Source organism: Indicator indicator, chromosome 15, assembly GCF_027791375.1.
Source record: "Indicator indicator isolate 239-I01 chromosome 15, UM_Iind_1.1, whole genome shotgun sequence".
Lineage (NCBI taxonomy): Eukaryota > Metazoa > Chordata > Aves > Piciformes > Indicatoridae > Indicator > Indicator indicator.
In genome coordinates, this window is record NC_072024.1 from 22142570 (window position 1) to 22164818 (window position 22249).

The following is a 22249-nucleotide window of genomic DNA, read 5'->3' on the forward strand; positions in this document are numbered from 1 at the left end:
AACCAGGGCAAGTGTAGAGTACTGCAACAGGGCAGCAATAATGCCCTGCACCAGCACAGCTGAGGGGTGGACCTGCTGGAAAGCAGCTCTGCACAGAAGGGCCTGGGAGTGCTGGTGGAAAAGTTCCCCATGAGCCAGGAATGTGCCCTCAAGGCCCAGAAGGCAAATGGTCTACTGGGGTGCATTAAGAAGACTGCAGCCAGCAGGTCGAGGAAGGTTCTCCTGCCCTACTGAGGCCACATCTGGAGTACTTTGTCCAATTCCGGGCTCCCCAGCTCAAGAAGGACAAGGAACTACTGGACAGAGTCCAGCAGAGGCTACAAAGATGCTGAGGGGCCTGTAGCATCTCTGTGAGGAGGGAAGGCTGAGAGCCCTGGGGCTGTTGAGCCTGGAGAGGAGCAGCCCCAGAGGGGATCTGAGCAATGCTCAGCAAGAGCTAAAGAGAAGGGGGCAAGAGGATGGGGCCAGACTCTTGTCAGGGGTGCCCAGAGACAGGACAAGGGGCAACAGACACAAACTGGAACCCAGGAGGTTTCTATTGAAGTTAAGGAAAAGTTCCTTGGCATGAGGGTGCTGGAGCCCTGGAGCAGGCTGCCCACAGAGATTGTAGAGTTTGCTTCCTTGGAGAGATTCCAGACCTGCTTGTCCATTGCAATCCTGGGCAAGCTGCTGTGGGTGCCCTGCTTTAGCAGGGGGGTTAGACTTGATGATCCCCAGAGGTCCCTTCCAACCCTCACCATGCTGGGATTCTGTGACTCTCTGTCTGCACAATCAGCAAATACAGATATCTCAAGCCCAGATGAACTCCACTTCTGTTTAAATGAGACTTGATTTGACAGAAGGAATTTTGAACTAGAGCGACATCTTTGATACTGTCTGATTCTAAGCTCTAAGAATGAACCTGAAGTTACCAGAGAATTGCTGTGTCCTTTGGTGGCAGGAATTCAACTGAGACTTCTGTGATTTAGCTTCAACACTTGTGTATGCCACTTACCATTCAAAACCAATTAACACCCTGTAGCTTCTATGTAAAGTGGATGTCTAGGAAACAACCCCAAGAACCCCTAGTTTGGTATCCTTAGTTTTGTGCTACACTTCTGGTGTGGCCTTATAACCATCACTGCCTTCCCCATGTCTCAGGAGTCTGTTTGTAAAATGGGAGCAATATATACCATAAGAATGATGCATTTTTACAGCTTTTCTTCAGTGACTTCACTGACCTCTCTGCTGAAAATCAGACTTCTCTACTGACAGTCCGTCTTCCTGGAGCCAAAATGTCTTGATCCTCTGTCTTTGACAGCAGCACTTCATAATTTGACCTCAGAATAAGAAAAAAATAGCTACATTGTAGTTGCATGCATGGTTATGGAGTTGATGAGTAAAGCTCCAACTGGTAATGTGTATCAGAACAGAAAAAGGGACATTTTTCCCTCTAACTGGTGAAGATGCTTTGCATTTAATTTGGGTGCTTTTTGCTTTTTAAATTCCACTGTATCCAACTCTGGTGACAAGCTGCACGATGACAATCACCCCTGCTAACAACTTGTGTAAGGAGCACTGTGCAATCCCAGGCAGTTAAATGAGTCATGGCCACATCAAGGGTTTGTTACAGAGCCAAAAACAATTCCTCCAAGCTGAAAATTCTCTCTCTGCCTCACCTCCCACAGCTATGAATTTTCACCCATCTCAGATGTCCCTCATTATGAAGCCCATCATTCATTTCAAGGATGGGTGTTCCACACAAAATGTCATTTATGTCCCTCACGACGAAGCTCATCACTCACTTCAGGATGGGTGTTCCACACAAAATGTCATCTTCCCTTCACTTTTATTATTTTTACACGGCCAGCTGGTTTGCTATCCGTGGACATCGCTGCAGTACCAAGCAAACAGACAAGCAGAGGGGTGGTGTAGCACCCCCCAGAGCCCAGCCTTCCCCCTCCTCATAGGGCAGCCACTTCCACAGCGCCCACCTGAGCCTTGCCCCGCAGCTGAGAGCCTGGCGCCTTAGAATCGTTTCGGTTGGAAGAGACCTTTAAGATCAAGTCCAACGCTAACCCAGCACTGCCAGGTCACCACTGAACCAGGTCCCTCAGCACCACATCTACACAGCTTTTCAGCCCCTCCAAGGATGGGGACTCCACCATCCCTCTGGGAAGCCTGTTCCAGGGCTGGACAACACTTTTGGGGAAGACATTGTTCCTCATGTCCAATCTAAATCTCCCCTGGTGCAGCTTAAGGCCGTTTACCTCTTGTCCCATAGTTTGTTCCCTGGGAGAAGAGACCAACCCCCACCTGGCTCCAACCTGCTTTCCGCATTGTGGAGCGAGGTCTCCCTTGAGGCCCCTATTTCCAGGCTAAACAACCCCACTGCCCCCCAGCCGCTCCTCATTCCGGGTCCGCCTCTTCCCCACACACAGCGCGGCTGCCACTACTCAAAGCCTGGGGTTGGGACACCTCGAATAGAGCTGCCCCGCAGCCGCTAACCGCAGCCCCGACACTGAAGACTAACCAGCTGCTGCCGAGCGCGCGCAGCTAACCGCCCGCCAGACCCTGGGCTGTGCGCATGCGCGACCGCTCGCGGGGAGGGATCACGTGGCGGGAGTCACGTGGCGGGAGTCCCGTGGCAGCAGCCCGGCGGCGCGCGGCCCCCTCGCGCGCTGGTGAGCGGTGCGTGGCGGGCGCGGTTGTTATGGTGACAGGGCCTGGCCCGTGGCCGCCCCGCAGTTGCGGGGCAGGCCCAGACTGTCCCTGTTCCCACCCGGCTCCCCAGCATCTCGGCCCAGGTGGGGCTACCGATACCGAGGAGGGGTGGGTGCTGTGTGGATGGCTCTCTGGCCCTGGTCTTGGTTCCGGTCCCAGTCTCGGTCCCGGTTCCGGGTCTCCTTCCCCTGTCTTAACGCCGCGCGAGGGGTCCGGACGGGCGGGTTTCGGTTATCCTGCCGGAGGCAGACCGGCCCCTGGGTAAAGGTGGTTGCTGTGCACGCAGCGGCAGGCGTTGTGGCCCTCTCGGTGGGTCGCCCAGTGTCGCGCTGGAGCGAAGCGTCCTTCTCAGTGGGTCCCTGCCTTACACCTCCTGCCCGGCTTCCCTGTGCAAGAGAGTCCTGTTTGTAGAGGAGGAACCTGCTCAGCCGCAGGAAATGCTTCAGAATTAATTTCCCTAATTATTCAAAACAGTTTATAATTAGGCACTTGGGTGCTGTGATCTGTGCCTATTCTACTCCATCTTTTTCATTCTTGAATCAGTTTCAGTAATTTCATCTTAAGTTTACTTTTTGAACTCCTGGCTGAGGATTAACCCTCCTTGGTCTGCAATGCTCAAGAGAAAAAGATTAGCAGATAACATTAGCAAATTGTTGCTTATGTTTGTCTGGCATAATAGTTACAGAATAAAATTTGCAGTATCCTGTGGGATTTATTACTGATTTCCTATTGGGAAGGGAATATTGCTGATAAATAAAAAAATGGATGAACTGTAACTCTTGAATGTTGGGTTTTTTCCACTTTTTAGGAGGAAGCATTCACATTAGGAAATGGCAGAAGCAGTTTTTCATCCTCCCAGAAGGAAAAGAAGAATTTTTGAGTCATATGACTCTCCCTTTCCTGTGGCTGTAGGTGGGAAGGATTTCAGGATATGCCGGGCTGAAATCTTGAACAACAATGTGATTGTGAGGAACCCTGAAGACATTGAACTGCTTTATAACAAGGTGCTGTACCCTCTTTGCAGTGCCTTTATTGTTTTAGATATAGGCAGAGTGCAGTGCTTTCTAAAATCTGCCTGCCTTTGTTTTCCTTCCCCTTCAGCCTGCACTAATCCTATCTCCTGAACTCAATATTCTGTATGCAGTGTGAAAAGTATTTCATTCTTCTCTCAGCAAATACATTTTTGGAGTCAAGTGTTGATGTGAGCTAAAACATAGCTGCAAAGGCTTCGTGTTTGTTATTTCTCCTTACAATATTTTAAGCAACCTTGCAAAGGCATTTTCTTGTTTTAAAAGCTGTTTGGAATATTTATTTTTCTTTATAAACACATCATTCTGTTCTTTCAGAGTGATTTTGTTCTGAGTAAAATAAGCTATCTTAAGTCTTTTATGTCTGTGTTCATTCTTAAGCAGTAGAGTTGCCATCTCTTTGCTTCCCATGATGCTTGTCACAGTGTTGGTAGACAGGTGTGTTCTGTGGCTGCTTTCAAAAGTCTCCTTGGAGGTGCTGACTGACAAATGTTTAGAAGTGAGGGAAAAAGACCCAACACCCTCCATTGGTTATAATCTTTGAGTGCAGGTGTTTGCTACTGCACTGGTTACCAGAAGCTGAGCAGCAAACTTCAGGGAAAGCTGAAATGCTGCAGAATTTCAGTTACTGTTTTTAACTGATCTTGGTAGCTGGCATTTTATGCTTGAAAAGGGGTTCAATATTGTCTGCTGCTAGAATAATGATTTTTTTCCTTTTCTTCTCAGGGCTATTTTGGGAAAGGTATCCTTTCCAGAAGTCGACCAGTGTACAGCATTTCAGATCCTTCACTGGTTGCTAAGTGGCAAGGTAAATTGTGCCTGTACTTCCATCACTACACTGCACTAATAGTACTTTTCACTTATTGAAGAGCATAGAATCACAGGCCCTGCTGATGGCCAGTACAAATTCCCCAGGAAAAACAGAAGAACAGGGAATGTGTCAGTAGCTCCTTAGAGCATTGTCCTGGCCTTCACTGATCTGTGGCTTAGGAAGCCTGTAAGTGAAATGTATCATCCTAGAGCTTTTCTTTCTATGATTTTCTGGTTTTCCTTGGTGTTAATCTGTATTTTTAGCATCCATGAGGCAAGGATATGTGAATTTTTTTGTCTTGGGAGTTTTTAGAAAGACTCTGCCTTTATAGGCTGGGGGAAAAAAGACAGTATATTTAGTTGTTCCCCTTGTGTAAGGCATTCAGCCTTTGTCATCTCTGTACCTGTGGGAGTTCTGGTGTGTTCTTGAACGGAAGTTAGACCAAAATGGCATAGAGGATTGAAAATATGGGTAATTATTGGGCTGCAGTGTTCAAAGTCACACAGAAACATTCTTATATTGATGACACTATGATTTTTCTTCACACAGGTGCTAACCTAAACCTGCCTATAATCACATCCAAAAAGTAAGTTAATTTACATTGTTCTTGTTCTTTTAGAAAACAGATCATTTTGTTTTGTGTTTTACCTTGCTGGTGTTCAGGTAGTTGGCTGTATAGAGAGTGCTGACTTGTTTCTATTTCTTTCTATTTCATTTATAAATCACATCAGTAAAAGCAGAAGTAGAGCAGGTGACACTCAGCATGGTTTTTCATGTAAGGCTGCATGTATTAATTGCTGACTGGAAGCCAGGATTGAGTACAGGCATAGTAATGTGGGTTTTGTTTGGGGAAATAAAGAATATTGTGCTAGAGTTGCCCAGATTTGAATGAGGATAGCTGCAATCAGCTACTTGCAACTTTCACAGAATGAAGATTAATGTCTTCAGGTGGATATTAATGTAGCAGAAATAGTTAAAGGGGCACTAAAAACTCTATCATAATTGCAAAACATTAGAAATATTTACAGCTTTCAGTTGTTATCTCATGGAATCATACAATCACAGAACGGTTTGGGGTGCAAGGAACCTTTAAAGCTCATCTAGTCCAATCCCCTGTAGTCAGCAGGGACACCTGCAACTGGAGCAGGTGGCTCAGTGCCCCAAGCAGCCTGACCTGAAGTGGTTCCAGGGATGGAGGTTCTACCACCTCTCTGGGCAACCTGGGCCAGTGTTTCATGGCCCCCAGTGTAAAACATACCTTCCTTCTCTCTGGTGTAAGTCTCCCTCTTGTAATTTCAAACCATCCACACTTGTCCTGTCTCAACAGGCTCTGCTAAAAGCTCTGCCCTCATCTTTCTGATTAACCCTTTTAAACACTGGAGGGCTGATCTGTATGCACAGTGCTGTTGTTCATTTTAATCACAAAAAGGAGTTCAGGGTTAAGACTTCTGTGGGAGAAGGGAGCTTTTGCCTGGTGAAGTTCTTGCTTCCTGAACCTTCCAGTAACCCTCACTGCATGCTGCTTGTGCAGCATTTCCTAAGGGTGTTTGTTGCCATTGAAATTTAAAAGGCAAAACAAAACCAAAGAAGTCTTTGGCAGAGTCTTGATGTTTGGTGATGTCTGCAGCATGATGTATTTTGCATAGCAGCTACTGGGGTGTGTGTTGAGTGAACCATGCTGAATCTTCCTGGGTTTAGGATGTCAATTAAAGGCTGTAACACCCTAGAGCTATTCATTTATTTTACTTGTTTCCTAGGTACCAGCACCGTGTCCAGTGGGCTAAAAGTGTTTTACAAGAGCAAGGATTGGATGAGTGCTCAGTTACCAAAATCCTTGAGAATTACACTAAGCCTGTTGAGCTGCCACTTCTGGAAGAGGATAGAGCTGACCAAACCAGGAACAGGTGGAGCAGAACTGGCCTAAACACAGAAAATACAGAACTGCCCACACAGTCTTCTACAGACACTGGAAACAGAGTAGCCCTAAGTCCTGACAGTCAGCACGAAGGCCTCAAGAAAGCCTGTTTGGAAAGAGACCCTCACTTTGACCCTGTGGCTGTATGTGGCTCTGAAAAACAGGAACAAGGTGACCTGAAAGAGAAAGCTGAAGTGTCTTGCCAGAAGCATGCTGCTCTGGTGCCCTGCAGCTGCACAGCCAAGGAGGACACTGAGCAAAAACCTGGTGAGATGATCAGGTCAGAAGGATGTGCTCCAGAGTATGTCTTGGTGGAGGAGGAAGTAGAAGGTGGCTTAAGTCCTGAAGATGGCTGTGCTCATGCACAAGAAAATGTAAGGATGAAGTCTCTCCTAATCCTTTAGGAAAGTTCTATCAGTGCCATTTTCAGAATTCAGTTTTTTTTTTCCAGTTTAATGTTGTAGTAATAGAGTAAATTTTTCTTGTAGCTCATCAAGAAGGAAAAACTAGTATGCAGAAAAAATCCATTTAGGATTTCTGAATATTTACAACTCAGCTTGGAGGAGGTATGTGTCGAGTACATAAACCCAAAACGTTTCCAATACATTCAGAACAAAAACTTGTTTCACTTTTAATCTCAGAAGTAAACATTCATCTATGTTGCAACATCAGGAGGATGTTTTCACTGTGAGGGTGCCAGAACACTGGAACAGGCTGCCCAGGGGGCTTGTGGAGTCTTCCTTTCTGGAGATAATTCAAAACCTGCCTGGATGGGTTCCTATGTGATCTGGTATAGGTGATCCTGCTCTGGCAGAGGATTGCACTGGATGAGCTTTTGAGGTCCCTTCCAGCCCCTAACATTCTGTGATTCTGTGATCATTTAATACCTCTTTCTGAAGTAGAAGTTTCTGCTGTGTCTCTTTAAGTATTTCAATTGTCATAATCATAGATTCATAGAAATGTTTTGGTTGGAAAAGACCTCTAAGATCATTGACTCCAACCTTCAGCCTTATATTTTAGATTTACTTTCAGTATCTAAATGATTAAAATGGTTTAAAAAATACATAGGGTTCAATCCCATTTGCTTTAGAGGAGTAATCCCCCTGACAAAGAGTGACAGGACTTGAGCATAGAAATACCAGGAATACAACATTTGTATACATCCTGCTTCTGAAAATGCTCACGTGTCAGTTTTAACACCTTGCCTTCAGGACTTGACAGCACATGTGTAGATGTTTTTGTAGTGCTGTGTCTGTTGGAATGGAAAGGTCATGAAGGCAAACCTGAAAGGAAACTTTCAGGCACCTTGTTTCTCTTGATGACACAAGGATTCATGTATATAATTAATTTGAGCTTTTGTTCTTGCATGGAATATGAACTGCAGGTAGAGGCTAGGTCTTAGTTAAACTCACTCTCTTTATGTTCTCAGGCTTTTTTCTTGGTCTATGCTCTGGGATGCTTAAGTATTTATTATGGTGAGGTAAGGAACTGGATTCATTTTGGATTAGTGGGAGATACCATTAGTTTGGTTTGCTTACATTAGTTTGGATTCCTGGGGGTGTCGTTAGACATGGGTTGGTCTGAAATGTTTCTCTCCTATAGCAGTAGCTTTGGGCCCTTCATTCCAGGAAGGACATTGAGTTGCTGGAAAGTTCCAGAGAAGGGCAACAAAGCTGGTGAAGGGTCTGGAGAACAGAGCTGGTGAGGAGAGGCTGAGGGAACTGGGGTGGTTTAGTCTGGAGGAAAGGAGGCTGAGAGAAAAGTTGCTCTCTGCAACTCCCTGAAAGGAGTTTGGAGCCAGGTGGGGGGTGGTCTGTCTAGTAATCACGTGATAGGACAATTTGTGTCATTTGTATCTGCTTGATACATAGTCACACTGCTGCCTTTTGTGGTCTTTTAGGAGCCCCTGACTATTGTGAAGCTCTGGGAGGTTTTCAGTGAAGTGAAGCCCCACTTCAGAACCACCTACATGGCCTACCACTACTTTCGCAGCAAGGGCTGGGTCCCCAAAGTTGGGCTGAAGTATGGAACTGATCTCTGTGAGTACCTCCCTTAAAAAGCTTGGAACCATTTGCAGCCTGTGCAAGACTCCAGTGCTAAAGGTGGGTCAATAAGCAGCTGCATGACTGAAGCAGCTACTTGCAGTTGACAAAGACATTTCTGGCCAGACAGTGGGTTAGCAATGAATATAGGATGAGTGATACCAATCACAGAATGGTAGGGGTTAGAAGGGACCTCTGGAGATCAAGTCCAACCCCCTTGCCAAGGAGGGCTCACCTAGAGAAGATTACACAGGAACATGTCCAGGTGGGTTTAGAATGTGTCTAGACATAGATCTCTACAACCTCTCTGGGCAGCCTGCTCCAGTGCTCCATCACCCTTAAAGAATTTCCTCCTCATGTTTAGGTGGAACTTATGTTCAACTTTGTGCCTGTTACCTCTTGTCCTGTCACTGAGAAAAGCCTGGTCCCCTGCTTCTGACATCCACCTTTTAAGCAGATCAGCACTGATGAGATCCTCCCTCAGTCTTCTCTTTTCCACATTAAACAGCCCCAATTCTCTCAGTATTTTCTCATAAGAGAGATGTTCCAGGCCCCTCAGCATCTTTGTGGGTCCAGACCCCTCAGCATCTTTGTAGTCCTTTTCTTGTGGGAGGCAAGCAGGAGTTCTGCCCTGTTGCTGAGCTCCTCTAGCTTCTTGGGGTTTGGTAGTACCTTCTTAGGGCTGGTATTACAGCAGTTGATTATAATGAATAATTGGCAGTTCATGGTTGTCCCTGGAACAGAGTGCTGCTCATCCTTCTCCTGACAGGCTCTGTGCTAGCCAGCTGTATGAGAAAAGCTGTGCTTGTTAAAGAAAGTCCCATCCTAGAGCTCATGACAAAGGGAAGACAGGAGACCAGAGAATCATAGACTCATTTGGGTTGGGAAGGCACCTAATGATCTTCCAGTTCCAACCCCCTGCTGTGGGTAGGGACACCTCCTGCTGGACCACATTGCTCAAGGCCTCATCCAACCTGGCTTTCAACACTTCCAGGCTTGGGCTTGGAGTCTCCAGTTTCTCTGGGCAACCTGTTCCAGTGCCTCACCACCCCTCCAGTTTGAAGCCATCATGCTGTCACTCCATGCCTCTGTAAGAAGCCCCTGTGGTGGTTTAGCCCAGTGACATCAGTCCATCTGCAATGAGTCCTGTGTATCCTTGTATAAAGAAGGAACTCTCAGTGGGTCTGGCAGGCAGTGTGTAAGAACTTGTGCCCCATGCCTCTCCTAAAGCTTGTGGGAAAGGCTTGCTTGGAACAGAAATTCCAGAGCTTGTTGTGATCTGCTCAACTTCTGTTGCAAATAGTGTTAAAAGCATGAGCTTGTAGTGGAAGAATTCCATCCTGAACTTCCTCTCATGGGAATTGCTAACTGTCCTGTGGCTGTGTTCTGCTTTATCTTTTTCCTTTACCTGCCTCCCTCCTGCCCTGAGTCACCTTGCTGTTCCCTCTTGGTTTTTTTTTTTTTTAATCTCTTCCCTCTTTCTCCACTCCATGGGACAACTTAATTCTGAGCAGAGTTCAGAAGTGTTGGAAGTCTTGTCTGGTAGAATTGAGGCATTTGAAAATGTTTCTGGCCCCTGGTATTAAAGTCAGATGGAAAGTCTGTGATTGTCTAACCGAGGTGTTTCTCTTTGCTTTCAGTGCTGTATCGGAAAGGCCCCCCCTTCTATCATGCAAGGTTTGAAGCTCCTGTTTCTGTCTTTATTTATTCATTTAGTGTCTTCACTGGTTAAGCACATACTCTGCACTCAAAATACTTTGCCAGATGCATTCCTACTGGGAATTCAGAAAATCCTTTTAGCAGAGGTACTAAACAACACCATTTCAACTTGAATTCATGTAACAGTAGTAGACAGTAAGAAATGAAAATGAGACTATTTGGCACTCATGGTTAATCCACTCAGGAAAGTAATTTGATGTCCTAATAATGACTTTCAAAAATAGGTGGTATGGATAATTTCTGTAATTGGGGAGAAAAACTTTTTATGGGTGAAAATTGTCTTTTCTTCATTAGATATTAAGTGGGTTATAAATGTCAGATTGGTATTCAGAAGAGAATCATAGAATTGTTTCTGTTGGAAAAGACCTCTAGGAATGCCACAAACAGCAGCAGGAGAGTGGGGAGGGAAGGTACTGGTGAATGTATTCACAACTTCATCTTTTCTCCTCCATTCCTGATAGAAAGAGGCTTGAAGTTTCAGACCTTGCTTGCTGGCATAGTGTTTTTAGGCTCTAATTCTTAAGTTTCTCACAGTCATCCCCAAATGATGATTGTCCCCTGACAATTGTCCTGTCTGCTTTGTTTTTCCAGTTACTCTGTCATTGCTGAATTGGTTGATGATAGCTTTGAAGGTGCTCTTCGCAGACCTCTCTGCTGGAAGGCCTTGTCTGGGCTGAACAGAACAACTGCTAATGCTTCTAAGGTGAGATGCTGGCTTTAAAATGATAAATACACAGTTTGGTTCCAAAGCCCAGGAGCATTCTTATGTCACCAGTCTGATGAAGAAATTGTTGAGTTGTCCATAGGCAAAAAAGTTTTCTTTGTCAATATCCAGATGGATTCTGGAAGCAACTGATTAAAGCTCTGTCACCTGTAGGAACATTAAAAGTTGTGTGAGGAACAGAAGGAATACCTGAGGGATGCTTCTTTCCTGCTTGCCACTTCTGTGCCCTTTCCATCAACCATAATTTTCTTTTGAACATTGAAAGTGCAGGTTGCCAAAAGATTTCTCTGTGGTAGAGCCTCAGGTGTGGTGGCTCCACACTTGCAGCCATGGTGCTCAGGTGTGGTGTAGTATTCCCAGTTTATCTTCTAGCAGTGTTATGCTCTGATAATGAGACATGCATATCATACAGCTCCCCCAACTTGGCTTGCAGAAGACATCATGGAGGAAGCTTGCTCTCTGCATCTCTAATTAATCTAAAAGTTTTACAGAAATAAATGAATTGAAATTCAGGTATCCATGAACAAGGGTGAGTGCCAGGTCCTACACCTGGGTCACAACAACCCCATGAACACTCCAGGCTTGGGGCAGAGTGCCTGGAAAGCTGCTCAGTATAGAAAGACCTGGGAGTGTTGATTGACAGCTGGCTGAAGATGAAGGGCACCAGCATCCTGGCCTGGATCAGCAAGAGCATGGCCAGCAGGGGCAGGGCAGGGGTTGTCCTCCTGTACTCAGCACTGGTGGAGGCCACACCTTGAGTACTGGATTCAGGTTTGGAGCCCTCAGACCAAAAAGGGCATTGAGGTGCTGGAGCAGGTCTGGTGAGGAGAAGCTGAGAGAACTGAGGTTGTTTAGTCTGGAGAAGAGGAGGCTGAGGGGAGACCTTATTGCTCTCTACAGCTGCCCAAAGGGAGGTTGTAGTGAGGTGGGGGTTGGTCTTTTCTTCCAAGTGATAAGAAGAAATGGCCTCAAATTGCACCATTGGATGTGAGGAACAATTTTTTCCCCAGCAGGGTTGTCTGGCTCTGGAACATGCTGCCCAGGGTAGTGGTGGAGTCCCCATCCCTGAAGGGGTTTCAGAGCTGTGTAGATGTGGTGCTGAGGGCCATGGTTTAGTGGTGACCTGGCAGTGTTGGGTTAATGGTTGCACTCAATCTTGAAGTTCTCTTCCAGCCTAATTCTGATTCTATGTCCTGTGTACCACAGGAGCTGATGTTGTGCTATTTGATCAGACCATCTGACATGACTGATGAGGAGATGGCAACACCAGAATGCATGAGAAGGATCAAGGTTCAGGTGTGTAATTGCTTCCCTCCTTTGCCCATGTATCTTTGCTTTGGGGCTGCCAAAAAGCTGACTGCCAGAGCCCCTTTGAGCTGCTGCTTCTCTTCAGCTTGCTTTGGGCTTTATAAAGCTGCAATAAAAGCACAAGATTCCTCTGTGCCCCTGTCCTGCTTTCAGCTAGAACAGAACTAACTCAGTTCTGTTCACAGGAAGTGCTTTTGGGGCTCTTTAAAGACTTAGAAGATTCTAATCTAATATTCTAATCCTAATTTTTATGTGGCTGATACTGTGAATATAAGCATTTGCACAGGAAAATGGGGGGTACCTCTCCTTCCTCCCTCCCCCTGCCTTGCTCTCCTCTCTCTCTCTCTCCCCCCCTGCCTTGCTCTCCTCCCTCTCTCTCCCCCCCTGCCTTGCTCTCCTCCCTCTCTCTCCCCCCCTGCCTTGCTCTCCTCCCTCTCTCTCCCCCCCTGCCTTGCTCTCCTCCCTCTCTCTCCCCCCTGCCTTGCTCTCCTCCCTCTCTCTCCCCCCCTGCCTTGCTCTCCTCCCTCTCTCTCCCCCGCTGCCTTGCTCTCCTCCCTCTCTCTCCCCCCCTGCCTTGCTCTCCTCCCTCTCTCTCCCCCCCTGCCTTGCTCTCCTCCCTCTCTCTCTCCCCCTGCCTTGCTCTCCCTCCTCTCCCCCTGCCTCTCCCTCTCTCCCCCCTGCCTTGCTCTCCTCCCTCTCTCTCCCCCCTGCCTTGCTCTCCTCCCTCTCTCTCCCCCCCTGCCTTGCTCTCCTCCCTCTCTCTCCCCCCCTGCCTTGCTCTCCTCCCTCTCTCTCCCCCCCTGCCTTGCTCTCCTCCCTCTCTCTCTCCCCCTGCCTTGCTCTCCTCCCTCTCTCTCTCCCCCTGCCTTGCTCTCCTCCCTCTCTCTCTCCCCCTGCCTTGCTCTCCTCCCTCTCTCTCTCCCCCTGCCTTGCTCTCCTCCCTCTCTCTCTCCCCCTGCCTTGCTCTCCTCCCTCTCTCTCTCCCCCTGCCTTGCTCTCCTCCCTCTCTCTCTCCCCCTGCCTTGCTCTCCTCCCTCTCTCTCCCCCCCTGCCTTGCTCTCCTCCCTCTCTCTCTCCCCCTGCCTTGCTCTCCTCCCTCTCTCTCCCCCCTGCCTTGCTCTCCTCCCTCTCTCTCTCCCCCTGCCTTGCTCTCCTCCCTCTCTCTCTCCCCCTGCCTTGCTCTCCTCCCTCCCTCTCTCCCCCTGCCTTACAACTCCTGCTTTTTATTTCAGGAACTCATTGTAAGTCGTTGGGTTTCTTCCCGTGAGCGCAGTGAGCAAGATGACTTTTAACGGATTGCATAGGAGAAGCTTATTCAGAACCACTTCTTGGTTTTTACCCAGTTTTTTTTTCATGGTGACCCCCTGCCTGAGAGCAGTTTCTCTCAGCTTACACAGTTGGTATGTATTGATGGGATTTTAAGTCAGGTATAACCTGTTTGCTGGAGAGGACGTTGGAAAACGTCCTGGGAGAACTGTAATAATGAGAGCAAAAGGGAAACAATAAAGCTGAGTCCCACCCCCAAATACTTGTTTATTTCCTTAAAACCTCCACTCGTGTCTGAATGGTGGCTAGGGCTGGTTTCATATCCCTGCTTGGTGGCTGGATCTGACTTCATAGCCTTGATACAGCTGCACAGACTTGGATTTGGGGAGAGATTTGTTGTTGTTGTTGTTACAATATTGAGCATTGGAACACATTGCTGTTGGGTGCCTAGACCCTGGAATTTCGTGGCTCATTTTCACAATTGAGGAATTCTCCCCAGAATCATAGAAATGTGCAAGGATGGGGTCTGAGCACTGATCAGCAGTTAGGAACCTTTTTCCATGTTGGTCTTCCCTTGGGATTTTCAGCCTAAACGTATCCCATGACAGCAAGATGCCCTGAGCACACGTCAAAGCCTTTTACTTCTGCTGAAGATGAGTTTCTGAGCACAAAATACTGAAGATTTGCTGAGCTAATGAGAGGAGCTCAGTCTCTGTGACTTGGCCAGAGTCTCAGTTCCATCACTGCTTTTTTTCCTGTTTTACCCAGCAGCTCCAACAGTCTGTACATGTATTCTCACAGTGCACTCGTAGCTCTCTTTGCTCTGGCCAGGAGTATGTGTTTTGGAGAGAGAAGGAGGGCAGTGCTGAGCAGTTCTGCCTTCTGTGCTGGGGAGGCCACACCTCGAGTGCTGTGTTCAGTTCTGGGTACCTCACTGCAGGAAGGACATTGAGGAGCCTGTCCAGAGAAGGGCAATGAGGCTGGAGAAGGGCCTGGAGCCCCTGGGCTAGAGGAGGGGCTGAGGGAGCTGGGGGTGTTGAGGCTGGAGAAGAGGAGGCTGAAGGAGACCTCATTGCTCTCTGCAGCTCCCTGAAGGGAGGTTGCAGTGAGGAGGGGACAGCCTCTGCTCCTTGGTGACAAGCAACAGCACCAGAAGAAATGGTTTCAAGCTGCCCCAGGGCAGGTTCAGGCTGGATGTTAGGAAGTATTTCTGCACTGGAAGGGTTCTCAAACATTGGAATGTTCTGCCCAGGGCAGTGCTGGAGTCACCATCCCTGGGGGTGTTTAAGCAGCCTGTGGAGCTGGTGCTTAGGGACATGGTTTAGTGCTGACCCTTCAGTGCTGGGTCAAGGGTTGGACTGGATGAGCTTGGAGGTCTCTTCCAACCAGCTATATTCTGTGATAGGCTGAGGGAGCTGAGGTTGCTCAGCCTGGAGAGGCTGAACAACCAGGGAGGTCTTATAGCTGCCTTCCAGGATCTAAAGGGATCCTGCAGGAAGGCTGCAGAGGGACTTCTCATAAGGGTGTCCAGTGATAGGACAAGGAAAAATGGTTTTAAGTTGAGGTAGAGTAGGTTCAGGCTGGATCTTAGGAAGAAGTTTTCCAGTACAATGGTGATGAGACTCTGGAACAGGTTGCCCTGATTGGTTGTGGATGCCTCCTCCCTGGAAGTGTTCAAGGCCAGGCTGGATGAGGCCTTGAGCAGCCAAGTATAGTTGAGAGGCATCCCTGCCCATGGCAGGAAGGTTGAAGGAGATGATCTCTGGGATCCCTTCTAACCTAAGCCATTCTATGAAGTCTTCTGTAGTGTCTGTTGTATGTTTGTGGTTTCACTCAGTGCTCAAGCTCAGTTTGCTGATCCCTCCCTGGTGTGCAGGTTACTGTGTAAAGTTCTTTGTACTTTTACATACTTGAAGTCAATCATGCACCTTAACCCCTGAGGTCTGGAGTCTTAAGGCTTCCTTTTGCACGTTGTCAATGTTCTGAGAGGACAGCTTGCCAGTTCAGCACTCTTTGGGGGGATCAGGGAGGGGTACGATGTAGAAGTCCTTAGCTGTGAGCTCCTGCTGCAGAGTGATGTATTTGGAAGCTCTCTTTGTCTGGGGGATCACAAACCTCTCAGTGAATTCCCTTTTGCTCAGCTGCTGTTTGCCCTCTGCAGCCAGGACGCTGTTGAGGAAGGCCAGCGCGAACGTGTAGCAGTTGTGCTCATCCTCCTCATACCTAGGGAAGACAGCCCAGCAGGACAGTTAGCACTAAGGCATTCATCACTGTTTGCCTGACTGAAATAAGGAAGTGCAGCTCTCCAGCTGCTGCCACCTTCCTGCAATGCTGGTGCTGAAATCCATTCATCACAACTGGTACTTTCCAGCCACGGACAGTAGAAGCTGTGAGCATGAAAACACAAAGAGGGCTACTGTTGCTTTTCTCCCCTGATCTTGGCTGCCACTGGGTGACAAATGAAGGCATGGACCCCACTGCTGTATAGCAACAAGATTCCAGAGTGCAGAGAATCTCAGAAATTCTCCCAGAAGTCCTTCAATTGCTGCATTGTAGAATCTCCAACATTACAGAATCTCAGAGTCCCACTTGCAGCAGAAGTCCCAGAAGCCCTTAACAGCTAACAGAAGTCCCAAGCATATCCCTAGCAGCATCCCTACACCAAAGCCCTAGCCAGAAGAAGCTAACAGAAGCAGAAGGCCCTAGCAGCCCTAACCCCCCCAGGCTGCCTTATAGCTTGGGGTGGCTGTTTCTATACTCTTTGTTATCAATCCTTAACCAGTCAAACCCAACCACATCCATAAGCTCCAATCTTTTCCCAGTCAGAGGTGCCAGCATGTCAAGGAGGTGGCTTCTGCAGCATGTTCCAATCACAGGGTGCCAAGGTGAGGATGTTGCTCTTGGCACACAGGGAATGTGATTGTTTTGCTCTAGGCAGTGTGCAGTTGGTCAGCTAAGGAATCCTGCACTCTGCAGCATCCAGCAGCTGCCCTCAGAACAGTGGCTGCAGACTAGAACACTAATGAGTTCCTCTTTTTCACACTTGGCTTTTACCTGCTTGACCTTTGCTCTTCCATGTTTTGTTTCTGTCTTCTCTTGAAAACCTTCCTCCTCAGTGTTAACTCCATGCCTACCAGGTGCCCTTCTTTCAGTGTGGCATGAACTTGGAAGCTTAATGTCATGGTTTGAGGCTGGTGCCTTTAAGTATCAAGCAAATTGTCCCTAATCTGTTGGTTCAGTTGCTCTGTGGTGTCAAACTGCCAGTCAGCTGCCAGTCAAACTCCCACTGACACTAATTAGTGCCCATCCTGCAGGGACAGCACCTCTACCCCCAAACAGGAGGAGCAGCCATTTGCCTTCTTTTTTTTTTTTTTATCCCACTGCTCCAACCTAGGAGCATGTCCCTGACCTCCTCATTTCACTGGCAGAATGCTTTTCAGGTTCTCCAAACATTTCACCTTGGCCACTGACATCTTCATTCCTGTGTCCCCTTCCCTCAGCAGCTGTGCTGCTTTTTTTTCCACTGGCCATGTATGACACTGTTTGCTGCAGGCCTGCTCAGACTCCTGTTTCCCACCTGCCTAATCCTTAACCTTCTGCCCTAACTGCCTCATCCTGTGCCTAGGGAAGTTGTGGATGCCCCCTCCCTGGAGGTGTTCCAGGCCAGGTTGGCTGAGGCCTTGAGCAACCTGGTCTAACAGAAGGTGTCCTGCCCATGGCAGGGGGTTGGAACTAGATGATCTTTAAGGTCTCTTCCAACCCAAACCACTCTATGAAACTATCTATTCTCCCTTGTTCTGCCATTCCTTGCTTTGTATTATCCCACAGTTGCCACTGGGACTCTTTGAGGCTCACCTGCCAACCTGGAGAATTTACAAGGTGTTTCTGCAACATCTGAGGACTGGGGTTATCCAAAGCCATGTGGAGTCCCTACTTCAGGACACTTCACTGCTTCCTTCAAAGCTCTTCTGGCTTTAGGGTGTCTGACATGACCTGTGAGCTCCCATTGAGTAAGCAAGTGATTTGCTACACTCTATCAAAATCATTGATAAGGAAAAATAATCATCATCAGGTCCAACCATTAACCCCATACTGCCAGGTCACCACTGAACCATGTCCCTCAGAGTGGCCATCATCACTCTGCAGGACAGACCAGCTGGAGGTGACACTGAAAAATGGGTTCAGCATCTCAGGGCTGGGCCTGCAGAGTGTCACAGTGTGCCTGGATAACTTCTGAGTGCACAAGTGCCCCCCCAAGCACTGCCACCATTTCCTCATCTTTGCTTGCACACTATCTTTGCATCATGTGTCCAGAGGAGGGCCATGAGGATGAGCAGAGGGCTGGAGCTGCTCTCCTGTGAGGAGAAACTGAAAGAGCTGGGGCTGTTCAATCTGGAGAAGAGAAGGCTCCAAGGTGACCTTCTTGTGGCCTTCCAGTATCTGAAGGGGGCTCCAAGAAAGCTGGGGAGGGATTTAGGATCTCAGGTAGTGACAGGACTGGGGGGAATGGAATAAAGCTGGAAGTGGGGAGATTCAGGCTGGACATGAGGAAGAAGTTCTTCTCCATGAGAGTGGTGAGAGCCTGGAATGGGTTGTGCAGGGAGGTGGTTGAGGCCCATCCCTGGAGGTGTTTAAGGCCAGGCTGGATGAGGCTCTGGCCAGCCTGCTGTAGTGTGAGGTGTCCCTGCCCATGGCAGGGGGGTTGGAACTGGCTGATCCTTGTGGTCCCTTCCAACCCTGACTGATTCTATGATCAATGTTGCAGAGGACTGTAACCCACTGTAACCTCATTACCAGCTGTGTTTTCCAGTTAGCTTCTCCTTTTTGGGAGGCTCTGACAAGCAAACCCACTGCCTCTCACAGTAATTTAAGAGATTGTCATGGCTGTAGCTGCTGTTCTTTGCTGCTGTTCAGTATCATCCTTTCAGTAAATGAAAAAGCAACCAAAATTAGAATTAGGCTTTGCCTGAACCCAAAGGAGCTATAAGATTGGTTTAATGCAGTTCCTGACCCTTGGAAAAAAAAAAACTAAACAACAAAAGCAAACAGAGGAGTTAATTTAACATCTTGAAACGAGGAAAACTTCAGCAGCTCAGTGGCCACTGGTCCATCTGTGGAGAAAGTAGTTCACTTTTTCAGGAGGAAAGTGCCCAGATGGAGGAAAGGCAAAGGAAAGCTTGTAGAGGAGAGGCACACATCTACCCACCTTCCACCAATGGTCTGCAACAGCAAGTACACTTTAGGAACAACATTAAGGCACTGGGAACTGCCTTGGAAAGAGAGAGACACAAATCCTGTTGGCTTTACAAGTGCCATAGCCATGCACAAACTCTATTCCAGCTCTACCTCATCTCTTGGTCTTGGGGAGTTAATAATCTCTGAAATTTGATTCCAGCACATACCAAGTTGCTAAAACCTGCCTTTGATGTAGTTTGTTTTTCTTTTCTGTAAGGTGACATTTCATTACTTGGAACACTTCCCAGCACTCTGCTCAGACAGGCTGTTTGGTACCTGTCCTGTTACTGATGGTCAGCACAAGGAGTTCTCTTCTCCAGCAGCTGGCTTGGGGATGTGGCAGTGCATGACTTCTAACACTCTGCCCAGGCATTAACTTCAAGGAAAGCTACAAAGAACTGAGGGTTCTGGTGGATACACACTGGTTTGATTCAGAGTATGTGGAAGTATGTTACAAAGCAGCTGGAAGAGCTGGCAGTGAGCCTGGCTGTGTTTCTTATCATTGAGAACAAAGAAGTCACCTGGATGTGAGATCTGGGCAGGAATCTCATCACTGTGGCCAGCCTTCAAGTGCAAGGAGACCTGAAATGGCTGAAATCTAGGAGAAAGAATTACAGAATTTCTCCTGGACTGCTCTACTTCTGTAACCAACAGCACACTCTTAATGTTTCACTGAACTGGGTGGGTTTGGGTTTTTTTGTTGCTGAGAGAACTTCTCTAAACCAATCTTACTTTAGAGCTTTTACATTCCAGCAGCTGAGTTTATTACTCACAACTTCAGAACACTGTTTAGTGAGAGCAGTGAGTTTCAGAGACACCCCCCAGTGTTGTGTAGAGTGGTCTGTTAGAAATGTGTGCTCCAGGGAGCAAGGCTCTCAATTCCAGACCCCTCACAGAGCCTGGAGTAGAGCAACCCAGTTTACATCCCAGACTCAAATCTGCTACTGCATCCAGTTCCTCAGCTACATACCTGTGAGGAAGCCAGGCCTCTCCCACAGAGAATTCCTCTAGGAGCTGATCCCACTGCTGGAGCAGCCCAAACATGTCTGGCTGTACTAGTGGGATACTGATGCACTGTTCCCATCCAGTTTCAGCTCTCTGGATGCCCTCTTGGTCGTAATTGTATACCACACCTGAAAATGGAGAGCAGCAGATGTCAGGTGGCACTGCAGAATGGAGCCAAAGCCTTTTTGGTTTACTGCTACTACTAGTTTGCCATACTGCCTTGGAGTAGCTACACCCAGGCTTCCCATCAGCTGCAGCTACACAGCAGACACTGCAGTCAATCCTTGCTTTTATCAAAAACTCTTCCACTGGCATTTCAGATGTCTCTTGATGATGAAAGCAACTCAGGGACAACCAGGCTTCCTTTTTAAGCCCCTCAAATTGGAGCATTTTCATATTAGCCATTAGAGGTGAGATTTCTCCTCTAGGAGCACCTGGTGGTGGTATTTTTAATGTGGCTTTTGAAAGTTCCATTTGTGTTTTGGGTTGGTGTGAGGTTTGGGGTTTTTTTTATTTAGGGGTATTCTTAGAATTAACAAAAACCATGTCCTGAAACTTCTGTAAAGCAGACTGCCTAGCTTTTGATTCCCTTCTGAGGGGAGCACAAGTCACCTTCTGTGCAGGGTGAGGAGCAGTGTGTGGCTTTGGAAAATCACAGAACTATAGCCTGGAGGCCCCTTCCCACCCCCACCAGAGAACCCCCATCAGGACCATGCCCCTGCCAAAGCCTGGTCACCTAGGGCAGGTCACACAGGAATGCATCCAGATGGGCCTTATGTCTCCAGAGAAGGAAACCACAACCTCTCTGGGCAGCCTGCTCCAGCACCCTCACAGTAAAGATTTTCCTCATACTGAGATGGAATTTCCTCTGTTCCAGTTTGTGTCCCTTGCCTCTTGTCCTATCACAGAACACTACTGAAAAGAGACTGGCCCCTTCTTGACACCCACCCTTCAGACTATGAACATTAATAAGATCCCCTCTGGGGCTGCTCTTCTCCAGGCTAAACAGCCCCAGGGCTCTCAGCCTTTCCTCATCAGACAGGTGTTGCAGTCCCCTCAGCATCTTCATAGCCCCCACTGGACTTTCTTTAGTAGTTCTCTGTACCCTCTTGAACTGGGGAGCCCAAAACTGAACACAATGCCCCAGATGTGGTCTGCCCTCACCAGGGCAGAGGGGGAGAAGAACCTCCCTTGACCTGCTGGGCACACTCAATGCACCCTAGGAGACCACTGGCCTTGGCACATTACTGTCCCATGGGTAATTTATTGTCCACCAGGACTCCCAAGGTCCTTCTCTGTGGAGCTGTTTTCCAGCAGGTCAACCCCTAATCTATACTGATGCATAGTGTTCCTCCCCAGGTGCAGGACTCTACATTATTCTTACTGAACCTGATTAGGTTCCCCTTTGCCCAGCTCCCCAGCCTGTCCAGATCTCACTGAATGGTGCACAGGCTGACAGTGATGTGAAGTTCTGCAGGCTCAATGCTGGAAGGCCAAAGGAACTCTTAGCCTCAGAGAGGTTTTCGAACTCTGCATTGTACCTTTTGTGCAAACAGCTAAGCTCTTGGTGCTGCTCCCTGCGGCACACTGAGGGTGGCGCAGCTTCTGTTTTTAACCACAAAGGCACAGGTGGCTCTGAAATGGCTGTCAGATAATTTGGGTTACCTCAGGCAGGCAGGGGGCAAAGCTGAACTGGGCACACAGCCGAACTACAAGGTATGGGAGATGGGGGTGAGTCTGTAAGGCAACTATGAGGTACTTTTTACCATTACTGTTGGTTATTCCCACATGAAGATCCGATTTCCCGTCGTATCCTCTGGAAGAAAGCCTGGTGTTGGCGATGGATGGCAGCAGTGCTTGTCCCCGATAAACACACCCTTAGGCTGGCTCCCTCCCAGCAGGTGACACTTATCACGCTGCCAGGACCCAAGAGGGAAAACTCTACACAGAAAGCCTGGAAAAGGCGTTTTCACTTCCAGAAACGGGTTCCGTAAGGGCTTACAGCCAGGTCGTTAGCACCTCCCCGGTGCGGGGCTGGGGAAGGCCCTTTGCACCTGAGCGGTCAGCGGTGCTGCTGGGCCTGCAGGCATCGCTCCAGCACCGGGAAAACTCCTGAAAACCACCTAAAAACTGCTTTTTTTTCCCCCGGACCTTTGACCCTTGGCTACGGTGTTGTCCTACAGCCATTGCTCCCCTCCGCCCTCCCTCGCTCTCTCGCCGAGCCCTACCCGAGGAAGGTGCCGGTAGTGGGCCGGAGCAGGAAGGCCCGGGGCTGCCGGTGGCCGTGGCGGAAGGGGCTGGGCAGGCGGAGGGGGGCGGCGGCCAGCCCGGCCCCGCGCAGGGGGATGCCGCAGGCGGGACAGAGCCGCGGCGGCCGTCGGCAGAAGATATCGGCGCCGCAGTGCCGCACCCGCAGGATGGCAGCCTCCGCCATGGCGCCTCCGTGGTGCGGCCCAGCCGCGCACCACCCGCGGTGCGTCGCTGAATAGTGTC

The 22249-nt window shown here is 48.5% G+C and overlaps 2 protein-coding genes across 2 annotated transcripts; one reads left to right on the forward strand and one right to left on the reverse strand.

The window, feature by feature from the left end:
* Window positions 1–2769: 2769 nt before the first annotated feature.
* Window positions 2770–13751, forward strand: TSEN2 (tRNA splicing endonuclease subunit 2). The gene is made up of 12 exons (XM_054387686.1): window positions 2770–2786; window positions 3512–3707; window positions 4458–4539; window positions 5092–5128; window positions 6300–6831; window positions 6946–7023; window positions 7887–7937; window positions 8358–8496; window positions 10140–10176; window positions 10810–10921; window positions 12149–12238; window positions 13483–13751. The coding sequence occupies exons 2-12, from the start codon at window positions 3534–3536 to the stop codon at window positions 13540–13542; spliced, it is 1392 nt and encodes a 463-aa protein (XP_054243661.1). The 5' UTR covers window positions 2770–2786; window positions 3512–3533; the 3' UTR covers window positions 13543–13751.
* A 1767-nt stretch (window positions 13752–15518) lies between these two features.
* On the reverse strand, window positions 15519–22190 carry MKRN2OS (MKRN2 opposite strand). Its single transcript, XM_054387687.1, has 4 exons — window positions 21985–22190; window positions 21523–21572; window positions 19722–19884; window positions 15519–15739 (listed from the first exon to the last, which is right to left on the reverse strand). Exons 1-4 carry the CDS (start codon window positions 22188–22190, stop codon window positions 15520–15522), a joined length of 639 nt encoding a protein of 212 aa, XP_054243662.1. The 3' UTR covers window position 15519.
* Window positions 22191–22249: the final 59 nt, after the last annotated feature.

Bases quoted from the DNA above. Each gene is read 5' to 3' on its own strand.
- MKRN2OS (XM_054387687.1), bottom strand. From the start codon at position 22,190: ATGGCGGAGGCTGCCATCCTGCGGGTGCGGCACTGCGGCGCCGATATC. The intron at 19,885-21,522 runs GTAAAAAGTACC...CTCCATTTTCAG, and splicing joins GGGAATAACCAACAGTAATG to GTGTGGTATACAATTACGAC. The intron at 15,740-19,721 runs GTATGTAGCTGA...TGTCTTCCCTAG, and splicing joins GAGGCCTGGCTTCCTCACAG to GTATGAGGAGGATGAGCACA.
- TSEN2 (XM_054387686.1), top strand. From the start codon at position 3,534: ATGGCAGAAGCAGTTTTTCATCCTCCCAGAAGGAAAAGAAGAATTTTT. The intron at 7,024-7,886 runs GTATGTGTCGAG...TTATGTTCTCAG, and splicing joins TACAACTCAGCTTGGAGGAG to GCTTTTTTCTTGGTCTATGC. The intron at 10,177-10,809 runs GTTTGAAGCTCC...TTGTTTTTCCAG, and splicing joins CCCCCCTTCTATCATGCAAG to TTACTCTGTCATTGCTGAAT.